At 48.8% G+C, this 12,667-nt stretch overlaps 1 protein-coding gene across 1 annotated transcript in view; it reads right to left on the bottom strand.

Moving 5' to 3' along the window:
- Susd4 (sushi domain containing 4) overlaps window positions 1–12,667 on the bottom strand; it is a 119,736-nt gene that overhangs the window by 27,153 nt on the left and 79,916 nt on the right. Inside the window, exons 4-5 of the mRNA XM_055609510.1 lie at window positions 11,128–11,301; window positions 6,790–6,978 (exon numbers count right to left, since the gene is read on the bottom strand). Of these exons, the coding sequence (XP_055465485.1) occupies window positions 6,790–6,978; window positions 11,128–11,301 (363 nt within the window). The remainder of the gene's footprint in view (window positions 1–6,789; window positions 6,979–11,127; window positions 11,302–12,667) is intronic.

Here is a 12,667-nt window from a genome sequence, read left to right as displayed (position 1 = left end):
GCACCCCTCCAAACAGCACCCCTCCAAACAGCACCCCTTCAAACAGCGCCAGAAAACACAGACCTGATTCATAAAAGCAGCAAAAGGACAGTTATGCAGTAGCAACGAAAATAGTTTTACGGTTGGGGGTCACCATGATAGGAGGAACTGGATGAAAGGTTAGAAGGTGGACAGCCGCTGACCCCGAATGATAGGCTTCTTCTCGGCGAAAACCAAACAGACACGCACACCCAACTCCCTGCAGACGACCCATTAGGCAGCATGCCCCTCTCGATGCTCTCAGAACCAGGAAGGCCTCACTTTGGAAGCCTTTCTGCTTGGCCCCAGGGCAGGCAGCAGGCACCCCGATAACCATCAGGGAGGGCATCCTCAGTCTACGTCCACCTGCAGGCAGAGCAGGTCTCCCCAGGAGCAGCATGGGATGCGGGAACCACAGAGCTGCAGAGAAATTGAGTAACTGACTTGTCTCTGGGTCTTGCAGACTCCAAAGCAGCTGAGCATCCAAACGTTTGCTGAATGAATGCATCAATCTCACAGGCATTTAATTAAAATAGCCAATAGTGCTGATTTGAGTGTCTTTCTTTCCAAAGTCTAATCCCAGAGATATATGGCTTTTTCTAGAGGGAATCATGCCCCCCACCCCCGCCCCTTATTTCTAGAGAGCTATTGAAAGGAGGACTTCTGACTGAGGTCCAGGTCCTCTAACTCAGCAGTTAGGGGCTGACTGCAAGTGTGAAGTGCGTGACCAGCCACTTCCCCGGTCTGCCAGCATCCCTTCTGTGATAGACTGTAATATCTCTTAAACGGCTCACAGCTAAGAGAGTGCCTTGCGTCTCAGAAGGGACTGGGGTATCTGAACAAGGTTGGGACCGCTAAAAACTACGGGGACTTTGGAATTTAGATGATGCATTTGGCATTAAGAGACAGCCAAGAGCGTAGCGGGACTAGAGAAAGAAAACTGTGGTTTGACTGTAAAATGTCCTGCAAAGGCAGATGCATCTCCCTGGTCCCCAGCCGGAGGTGCTGGAAGCACCGCTGGGGAGGCTGGCAGGCTCTGAAACCTTCAGAAGTGGGAGCTTCCTGTAACAAGTGGGCTACTGGGGGCGGGCCTTCCGCTTCCACAGCCCCACTTCCGGTCTCTCCTCTGCTTCCTGATTGTGGCCACAATGTGGCCAACCACCTCACCCTCCTGCCACCATGCCTTTCCCATCACAATTCACTCCATCTTCTCAAAGTGCAAACCCAAAACAAACCCTTCCTTCTCCGAAAGGAAGAGGGGTGCGGGGAGATGAACAGGGATGGAGAATTTTTAAGCGAAGAGGAAGCGTAAGCCACAGACTGACTTCCAAGTTCCTGCTTCAGTCATCAGTTCTCTTGACCCTGTCTCTTGCCTGGCATGTTCATGACCACATGTTCACTGCAGTTCCTAGTCCACCGTTTGTGGACACTGTCACCAGGCATATCTAACTAGATATGTGTAGCACGTGTGCTACTTCCGGCCCCCTGAAAGCTGGGTGGTAAGAGAATGTTCCAGACACTAAACACTTGCTGAGGGTTCATCCTCCTGAAGACACAGAGCCCTGGTCTGCAACCACACATGGCTAAGGATCCCACACAACCCCATTCTCACTATGTGCCCAGCTGCTTAACTGCTAGTTAGAGGGGATATGAAGGTAGTTTAACTACTGTCTGGGCAGTTCACTCGCCTGATGGCCCTCAGTCTCTCATCCTTGCATCCTTCAAGCCCCTGGACCAGCAGCCCCCTGACATGCTAAGCCATTCACACAGCCTGGTGAGCTCTGTGGAGCTTCAGGAGGGAAGCCTTTCACACAGGAGAGGCCCACACTTCCTGAAGCTTAAGTGCAGACAGAAAACACAACGCCACTGCTCGGACTCCGGGAAAAAGGAAAAGCCATATATCTCTGGGTAGAAATTTCACTTTGCGACTGTGCTATCTCCCACTAGCTCCGCCCTCCCAGCCCTGACCAGAGCAGCTGATCTGCTGCACCCTTTGGTATCAGTAGCTGCCTGTGGACAAGCAGACTATGGTAATATGGTGGGTCTCCAGATGATGACGTCTGCCCTGTTCTCCCCGTTAGACTGTCAACTCTTCAAATAACTGAATGAGGCCCCCTTTCCCCGGAGCTCCCCGGTGTCCAGCTCAGTGTTGCTCCAGGCCTCCTGAGTGTTCAGTAAGCAGGGAACAGAGCTCTCAGCACTCAGAAATAGGAGGACGCTCATGCTCACCAACAAAGAAGTTTTGTAAAACTAAGAGTTGGATTCAGCATGGAAGTAGTTTTGGGAAAGAGACAGACAGAGGTTAACTGCCACGGAGATCAAAGAACCTGAGAGGAGAAAGAATTAAGATACAGCCACATGAGGACAAACACACAGACCTATAAAAGACAGCCCAATGTCTGAGACCATGGAGTCGCTTCCAGCCCAAACAGATCAATAAATTCATCTGCTATAGCAGAGGTTTAAGGCTTTATGCTCTCAGAAGTTTTGCCACAGGACATGAACATGGGGACACACATGCCTTCCAGAATGGGCCCATGTCAGTAAGATGAACACAACAGTGCTGGGCTTCAACAACCGTCAGTCCTTGGCACTCTTGATGGCACTGCCATGACTCTTCCAGTCGATCAACTCCTCATGAAGCTTAACTTTGAGGGCGGGATCTCCCACACCTGTCACCCAAATGTTGGCTCTTCACCCACTAGAGAGAAGTGGGGCCATGTGGCAGAGGGTCTACAGGAGCCCTGCTGTCCACCAAGGTGTCACTGCCTCAGTTTGTGGAGAAATCTCTGCCTAGCTCCCTTGCTGAGGTCTCCACTGTAGCCAAGGGTACCTGGTACTCCTGGCAGGCAGAAGCAAATGCTGGCAGCATCTATGGGCCTCTGTCTGGCATATCTCCAGGGGGACAACTAGACCAGAAAGACAAATCCCTTCCTAGGCAACAGTTACTTTAGTTATCTATCTATCTGTCTGTCTGTCTTTTGGAGATTTGCTCTGTAGGCCAGTATGGCCTCAAATTTACAGAGATCTGTCTGTCTCTGCCTCCCTGAGTGCTGGGATTAAAGGCATGTGCCATCATGCTCTGCTCTATTTTTTAACTTCATAAACGACTACAAAAGTATCAGATCATCTGTCTGTTAGACTGTAAGGCAATCCACACAAGTTAATTAGGCAAGACCAATGGCTTTAAAGTGCCAGAGGCCCGCAACTGAGTCCCAGCTCCATCACTGCACCTGTCACTGAGCTTTAGAAGCCTGTATTCGATCGTCAGGTGAGGCTGAGAGCAGAGAGTGATGTTATGAGGAAGAAATGACTTGTTTGTGAGGGCCTGACTCACAGCTTGTCAGCTCTCAGAATTAAGTGATCATTGGCTTTTTGTTTGTTTGTTTGTTTGTTTCATTGTTTTTCGAGACAGGGTTTCTCTGTAGCCCTGGCTGTCCTGGAACTCACTCTCTGACCAGGCTGGCCTTGAACTCACAGAGACCCACCTGCCTCTGCCTCCTGAGAGCTGGGATTAAAGGGGTGCACCACCTTGCCCTGCTTTAAGTGATCATTGTGATCATGAGGTATTTCCAAACACAGTTAAGAACATGCAGATAGCCAGAATAGCACTCAACCAACCAACCAGTGTTAAAGCCTGGGAATTTTATTCATAGTCATATTTAATTTAGGGTGACTTTATACCTAAATATAAGAGTAAATATAAGAGTTTTAATATACCCTAGACTAGCACTACATGCCAGGAACTTCCTTAAAAACAGTAAGTTTGTTATCATACCGAACCTTTGTAATTCCATGAAGTGAGTATTTTAAATTGTGTGTGTGTGTGTGTGTGTGTGTGTGTGTGTCATGTGCACATAAGAGCATATAGGTGGAGGCCAGAGGTGAAGGATGCCCCTGGAGCTGGAGTGACAGGTAGTTGTGAGCCACAGGACATAAGTGTGGGAACCAAACTCAGTTCCTCTTCAAGAGTAGTTAGTATGTGATCTTAACTGGACCAGATCTCCAGTTCTATTTTAGTATTTTTGAGAGGTAGTTTTATGTAGCCAAGGTTGGCCTTGACTCACAATATAGCTAAGGATGACCCTGAACTCCAATTCTTTCCTTTCAGCCTTCTGAGTACAGGTTTGTGCCACCGTGCCTGGCTTATATAGTGGTGGGAATTGAACCCCTGGTGCTATGAGCGTTGAGCAGGTGACTGATCAGGTTGAATTTGGTGACAGCTGCAGGTCCACCGACTGTGGGAGTTTGGGGGTGAGTAAGTTAGAGAGGTCGAGAAAGCTTTCTAACAGCATTGTTGCCTGCCTCTACTCACTGCTGGGGTCAGGACATCAGTGGATTTACAAGCCCCCAAGAGCACAGGCTACAGAGCACAGTTAGGTAGTTTTGACTGTACCATAAAGAAAAATCAAATTATATGATATGTGTGCTTCATAAGACAGGAAGAAGAGGAAATGTGGGTGACATGTGAAGGGGTAGACTGTCAGGGAATGCAGTTTTTTTCTGTGTTGTTTGCCCTGCAATGATGTATCAACGATGTTTTAAAATGAAAGGATGAATGAAAAATGGAGCTCCCTAGATGATTATCTCATGAATCACTGTATTTTAACCCAGTGCGCTCTCTCTCTCTCTCTCTCTCTCTCTCTCGCTCTCTCTCTCCCTCTCTCTCTCTCTGAGACAGGATTTTGTTTTGTTGTTCGTGTTGGTTTTGAACTGGTCAGTCTCAACCAATCCTCCTGCCTTAGCACGCTGGGACTACAGCATGCACCACTGCGCCCACACTGCCTACCTGAGTTTCTATGTGGTTCTGAGTATCAGAACCCTTTGGCTTACTCTGCCTGTGAGCTTAGACCTCTAGCTTTTATACTTTGGGCCTCTGTTGCTTTGGAAGGGGCTTATTCACTATTTCCTTGGATATTTTGAAGGGGTATGTGTTAAAAACAAAGACGCAAATGTACAAAAGTTACTTTTAAAGAAACGGTGTGAGTTGGGTGGAGAGGATGTTGAATGGCCTTGCTGGCACAGGCAGCCATCGGCAGGGTTTTCAGATTGTTCTTTGGCCAGAGCTGACACTGGCAACAGAGAGAGCGCATATGTTCAGTAGTGAGGCCCGTTTTCAGGCAGAAGCCACTCACAGCTCCGTTTATAACCCTAGAGCATGGCCTCTTGAAGTTAGATTTTGTTTTATGTCTATCCGTATCATATTCCCTAGGCTCCATAAAAAGCTGCTTCCCAAGTCCCCAAATGAAGCTTATAGAATCTGACTACTTGAAATGCAGTTAAGGCAAATTTGAAAAGATCCTAAAACAGGCATTTCAAATTGATAAAATCATAACAATGATATCTTCAAACTACCCTTGATTTCTGGTTATGTGACTATGGAAAAACCTCCGGGAACTTGGAGAGCGGGCCCTTCAGTGGCAGCACACACTCACCATGGCCCACCGCCAGCAGGAAGACTGGAGATGGGGTGTGGGGGTGACCTTGTTTCCGCAGACTAGACCAGCCAGCTTTAGCAAATAGAGGTTCAAAACAGTCAATTCTATTTGAATTTCAGATGAAGAATAAATCACACACACACACACACACACACACACACACACACACACACACACAAACTTCCTACTGAATGCTGCTGTTGAAAACTTATTTTCTATAAGTATTTCAAATGTACCAGGTTGTTTCAACTTTAACCCTCTGTCTTGGCCTCTGTCCCCTATAAAATTTGGGCTATGTGGGAGACAGGGATGTGTAGGGACTTTAAGGAATAGCCTAGGAGATAGAAAAATGAACAGCACGAGATGGTCATCCCTCCCTCCCATCTCTTCCTCAGTTCTTCTCTAAGGAGGCTCCATGGCTCTGGGTAACCCCTCTCCATGTTGGTCCTTCCCTTTCATAATGAAAGCCTTCCCTCATTGCTCTGGGAACCTTCTGCAGGCCTCCATTTTCCGCAGCACACCCCCAACCCCTCTCCTCCTGGAGAGGCAGGCAGTCTATGCTGCTGTAAGCTTGGGGGACCAGTTTTCTTTGGCATGTTATTGGTTTTGGGGAGTTGAGTTTTGGACAGGTTTGGAGAGGGCTCTGGAATGGAAGTTTTCTTCCCCACCATTTCCTCAGAGACTCCTCTTCCACCCACTGACTCAGATGTTAAGATGCGCATCAGGTGAGACTTCAGGACCTGAGACAAACCAGGGATGAAGCCAGATGTTGGACTTCAATGATGGAGGGACCCTGGGACACTGCCCTGATTCTGCCAGCCCACCCCTGACCTCAGCCAACACAGACCCCCGTCTACTGGTCTTTAGCAGCACATGCTGCATAACCACACAGATTTCACCAGGGCAGGGAAGACAGGAGACAGCTCCTGCTTTCAGGCTTCCAAGACTGTCTTACAGCCAAACATTTATGGCTTAGCTATAAATGCACGGGAAAATGAAAGAAACATTGACACAACAATAAAACGAGGGGTGACACGGATGGCGCCACAATGCCATCTGTTATCACTTTGGTGCAGAGAAAATTAATTTTTGAAGGCATTTCATTTAACTTTGCAATATTTTGCAGTCTGACATTTGATTTTCTTTTATTTGACTTCTTCCCCTAAAATCTAAGAATGGTGGCAGGTGGGTGGGGGGAGGGGAGCAAGCTTAATGCAACTGTAGCTCCAGGTCAGGTGAGTGATCTGGACGGAGGCAAGCAAAAGTCACTACTGGCCACAAGGAGACACCTCCCACCAAAGCATCCGTGTCCAAAAAGACAAATATGTGTTACCTTCCAGAGCAAGGCACCGGGGTGGGCTGGATGACCAGATAAGGTTGTGTAAGCACTCGAGGTACTCAGAACCCTCGAGTTTAAATCCAGGGAAGCAGCGATAGGCGATCACAGTTCCCACGGGGAAGGAGGTCTGGAACTCAGAGATGTTCACGTAGCCATTGGAAGAGGCTAGAGGTCTCAGGCAGCCTGCGAAATGTGAAAGCAGAATGGAAAGGTTTCACTGGGCCGCCTCTGTGCACATGTATGGCCAACGGTACAGAGGAACTCTTTGGGACTGCCCCTTAACAGGAAAAGTACACTGCAGGCTTGAGCTACATATGGGCAGACATTTGATGCTATCTGGGGTCACGAGGGGCAGATAAAGGGTTAGGAGGGCAGAAGGGGGGTGAATGGGGTATGGATCAGTGCCCCCCCTAGCCAGCTCAATCTGTTCTGTGTGGACCATTAGCATCATTTGAGGGGCTTTTACAAACCACTGGTGCCCAGAAGGAGAGCCTGGGGTCACAACATGTTTATGAAGCTCCCCCGTGTCATTCAAGGTGACATCAGGGCTGAGGACCACTGAGGCACCCTAGGAGGAAGCAGACATTCCAATGGCTAGGTGTCTGCCTGCGCTGACAGTACCGGATTTCTGGGGATCTGGTTTGAAGAGAAATAGGTTAAGACTCTTAAACTGTGCCGGCTTTTCAAATGGAAGAACTCCCCCAGAGGGCTTGATAGACACAGACTCCAAGCCACATGCAGGTTTTGCCTCCACAGGTATCAATGGAGCCCAAGAATACGTATGCATTGCTAACAGCCAGGTGGGAGGAGGGCCTCCTGAGAAGCACAGGCTCTGCGCCCCAAACGGAACACACGAGGTGCTATCAGAGAACAAGTGGGAAAGCAGACCTGGGATCCCTACCTGTAAGGCACTGGCCGCCTCTGGGTCTTGAAGCCTGTGCTATGCTAACGGCACAGAATTCTGCTGTGTGTGCCACTCCTGCTGCTCTGAAGCTGTAGTGAATCTTGTTATGTCACTGGAGTGCATAATGAGATCACGGTGCTGTTCTTCCACAGGGCAAAGCATGTGTGTGAAGCAAACAGCATACAATGAAAATGCTGTCAAACACGGGCTTTGCACTCCATACGCAATGGCAGGTGACCAGGCCCTCCTCCAGGGCTGGCAGTGTCAGATACTGTCTTGAGGGGCTCTCTCAGCGGCTCTAGTACTTGTGCACCAGAGTAAAGAGAGACAAGAGAGACACCCGGGGTGCAGAACTCAGGGTCAGTCATCATACCTGCGATCCTGTGATCCCTACCACACCGCTGTGCCTTAAACACCAAAGGCCACAATCTGAGCGTACCCTGACTCAGAACCAGTCAGGACGTTTCTAGATGCCCCCAAAGGTGGGGGAACTCAGCATCTTTTTACTCCATGTCATTGTATTAGACTGTTTTTCTCAACCCCTGGCCCCTCGGAGTGCTGTGTGTAGGAGAGTATGGAGGCTGCAGATCAACCTCAGGTGTCTTCTATTGTTCTCTCTGTTTGTGAGAGAGAATCTCTCACTGTACTAGGGGGTCTCTGTCTCAGTTCTGCTGGCTGGCCTAGAAATTACCCTGTCTCTGTACCCCCCGCACTGGGATGCAGACCCTTGCCAGCATGCCATGCCCAGCCTCTGTGGTACTGGAAATCCCAACTCAGATCCTCATGCCTGCAAGCACTTTACCAACTGGGCCATCTCCTGAGTTCCCTTCCCTAGACAGCTTTTACTTTCCCTGAGCTAAAAATTGGTAATATTCACAGCAAAGGTAAAGTTGTGGGGTCTCAGGGCAGAGTGGAAATCAGGAAGAAATGGAAACAGTAATTGAGAAATGGCACATAAGTCCATTAGCAGGAACAAAGGAAGGCACAGTTGGGACGCTTACACAGTTCAGGTGGCTGATGTGCTGGCCAGGCATTGCTTCCCATGACCGGGTTCCAGCTGTAAGCTACTTGTGTGGAGATGGTGGTCTTTCCCAAATCACAAATGATCCTGCCCCACGGTGAGCAGGGCATGCAGACACTCTCCAAAACCTAATGTACCAGCCAAAAAATGGCCTCTGAGCAGCCTGCCCTCCCCGCCTCCCAAGGAGATGGTAGAAGCTGTAATTCATGCAGCTAATCAGCACTGAGATATGCTCACTCTTGGTTGGAGACAGCCCATCTTAAATATAACAGTGGGAAACGGGCTTCAACTCAATAGTTCAATGGGATTTCCATTTGCACTTCTAGATAATAGAGATGCCTACTGGATCTATAGGTGCAAATAAAAGTTCTAGAATGAAATGTCACTCTTAGAGCCAATTACAATCCACCAGGGGGCTCAGAGAGGTGCCAGGCTGCCTGCAGCAACTCCGAACACTCCTTTCCTGTGCTGTGCCAGCTGGGCGGCCAGAAGAGAGCTGCTGCAGTGGCAGCTGGCAGGACTCTGTTGTCAGCAGCAGCGAAGCACAGGATGGGCTGGGGCCACAGCCCAGGCAGGGCACCCACTCTGTGGGATGGAGTGTTGTCTGGAGGAGTGACAGCGGGGCTAGGGTCTGGGGCATTGTTCAGGGTAGTACAGCTCTTAAGAGGAACCAGGCACAAGCCTGGTGGGGTAGGCCTGTAATTCCAACTACTTGGGACACTGAGGCAAGAGAATCACAAGTTCCAGGCTTGTCTGGGTTATGGAGTGAGTTTAGGGTTAGCGTGGGCAATTTAGTGAGAACTTCTTTCACAAAGAGCAATACAAACATAGCTCAGAAGCAGGGCACTGGCCTGGCATGTGTGAAACCCTGGGTTCAAATCCCAGAAATACCATAAAAGAAAAAGAAAGAAAGAAAACGAGCAGCCAGTCAACTCTCTTGTTGCTGGCCTAGAAAAGCCATATCTTGAGGATGGGCGAGGGACTGAGACTGGCCAGACAGAGCAACAGCAAGGCACATGTGTGAGCTCTTAAAAATAACATCACCAGCGGCCACAGGGAGAAGGAATCCCCAAGGAAACCCACTGTATTTAAGCTGTAAAAGGGGAACCAGATAGAAGGAGAAGCCACGGAGAGAGGATGTGGAGAAAATAGGACTGCAAGGCATGGCTGGGGTCTGTGCTGATTCTCCTCACCCGTGACTCCGGCCCTGGAATGGCTTGGTCCTGGAATGAGTCTGTGACTAACCATGTTTATTTGCACGACGAGCCCAACCCAGGCGCCGGTCGCTTGTTTTGTAGGCCAGTCTCGGAACACACAAATAAAACCCATGTCTCTTTTAGGGTAGGCTAGTGGCACAGGCCACAGGGCAGGGAATGTAACGGCTGGGCTTGTCCTCCGTCCTCCCAGTTCTGAAGCCTTTGTTCCTTTACAGGGTCGCAACTCTAAGCTCTCGTGTAGGAAAACAATTTATTTCTGATGATGGGGCACACAAAGCAATATCAGGGCCTGCCAGTTGTGATTCCCAAGCACAAAGTTAACATTCATCTCGACTGGAACATGCCAGAGCTTCTGGAGCAAATTTGAATGCCCTCCTTCTCCCCCAAATTATGAATTATGCATTGGCTTTTTGGTCCTTTAGACCAAGTCACATGTCAAAAAATAAAATCAGAATTAATGTGAACTGGGGGGCTTATTTTCAAAAACAGGTCCCTCTATATATGGTGGCTGGGACAAATTTTTAAAAACGTAAAAAGATAAATATTCACTGTGCGGTTTGGAAGCATTTGAATGTGATTATTTTTCTGCTTTTCATGCATTATAAAAGAGATAACATTATGAAGAGAAACAGGCCCTGTAAGATGGCTTCCTATATTCCCACCACTGCTGGAGTATCACACCCTGCTATTTCCCTTTAAGTGTGCAACGATTCATCCCTATGTACACAGCCCAGTCACAAAGCCTCTTTATTACTAGTGTGTGCATGTGCCCACCCATGTGTGTGTGCACAGGCCCGGGCACACCCTCGCAAGCCAGGGTGCCTGTGGTGGTCAGTTCTCCCCTACCACTATTAGTGCATTCTGGAGACCAAACTCAGGTTGCCAGGCTTGCAATTAAGCCCCTTTCCCTGTTGAGCCCCTTCATTAGCCCACTTCTCCTGGTTCTTAAACTACTTTTCTGATTCTCTAAGGGGAAGGAATATAAGGCCCGACACACTACAGAGTAAGGTCTCTTCTGGCTAGACTGGGAAACCTGGGTATCCGGTGCCGAGTCACAATAAGGAGCGATGGTGAAATTCTAAGTCACAGGAAGGCCGGGCAGGACCCACACAAGGTGCTGTTAGAGGATCATGCCCACTTCTCCTGATTCTTAAACTACTTTTCTGACAAAAGTGGCTCCCGCCTCATACCTTGACAGATGGGCAGGTTATCCCACGTTCCATCATCGCGACACAGCGAGACCATGTTGTACAGGTCAGGGTACCGGATCTTGAACCCCTCATGACAGGTGATGATTAGTTTATCTCCGTGTCTGTATGTCTTGTTATGAATCTCAGCATCTTCAATTTGGGGGATGCGGCAGTCTGCAATAAAAGATGAGCATTGCTTTTGCAATTTAAAATGGTTAACAGCTTTACAAGAAAGCCCTGATTTTCAGCCCCAATCTCAACCTACACGTAACAAACAGACTCATGGTACCTCACCTGTCACCAGACTCAGGTGACAATGACAAGTTCACAGCTTGCATCACCAAACTAACAGGAAGAGGGACCCAGCATGCAAGGACCATATCACAAAAAGAGCTTTATTTTCTGCCTATGACACTCTCTACCAGACAGTTGATCTTCTGAATAATAGTGGAAATAAATGAAGAGTTGGCTATATTTTAGACAGGATTTAACATTGTTTGGCCTGTCAGGCTGGTGAAGGTAGCCACCCGGGCATGGACAGGGCCTGGCCTCAGCCTGATGATCAGACACGGTGTACAGAATCGCATGGAGGCTGAACTGCCTCTGTGTGCTTTTCAAAGGATGCTAGGCCAGCACAAACACTCTTGCCAACCTCCTAGGGTTCAGGACAGCTGGGCATGCTGTGTTCTCACACAGAGCGCCTGAGAGTGAAAAGGACAGTAAGGAGGAGAAATAGAAGGTTAAAGGGGCAGGGAGGACTCACACGGTGGAATGACAAAAACACACCAAAGGATGCAAGATGAGTGTCTGCTTCCGACCCTGTCTACTCACAATTTACTGTAGGAGCCACTGTGCTCCTCAGTGCCAAATTGGGACTCCGCTCCTCCTACCCCCAAACACTGTATAACGTGTCCCCTCTGGTTTAAGTCACATAGACCACAGTGTGTGTGTGTGTGTGTGTGTGTGTGTGTGTGTGTGCAGGGACAGAAACCAGGACACTGAGTCTACAGGGTAAATGTTCTACCTCTGGGCTTTATCGCCAGCCTGGCTAAATGCTCCTGATTTCAGATGCATATAGGTTTGTAAGTCTGACCTGGAGCTAGGTTATGCTCCAGATTTATGATTTCTTCATTCTTTTTTGGAAACAAGGCAAAAATCTAAGGTTTGTATTTTTCCAATCAGAACCTTTCTCCAGAAAGTCTTCAATGTGCTAACAGATCTTTGGCTTCTTAGCTACTCCCCAGAGGCCAATGAATCCACAATGTGGCTGGAATAGCATTAACAAGGGCCCTGTTCATCAAGATGCTTAAGCTGGGAGCTGCCAGCTCTGAGGCCCCGAGCCCTGGAAGCCCTGAAGGAAAGGACTTCACAGTGGCTGGTGGCTGGTGGCTTTGTCGCTCTACAAAGGGCCCATCCGAGGGCACAATGGGGTTGGGACCATGTTCTCTAGTAGAAGCATGGGATGGGCCACAGAGACTCCATAAGTCAGGATGTCCTAAGCAATGAGGAAGACTCGGCAAGAGGCCACAGAGACTCCATA

The sequence above is a fragment of the Psammomys obesus genome, unplaced genomic scaffold (genome assembly GCF_907164565.1).
Source record: "Psammomys obesus unplaced genomic scaffold, mPsaObe1.curated_primary_1811, whole genome shotgun sequence".
Classification (NCBI taxonomy): Eukaryota; Metazoa; Chordata; class Mammalia; order Rodentia; family Muridae; genus Psammomys; species Psammomys obesus.
The sequence above is the reverse complement of the archived record's forward strand: the minus strand, read 5'-3'. Positions and strand labels throughout refer to the sequence as shown.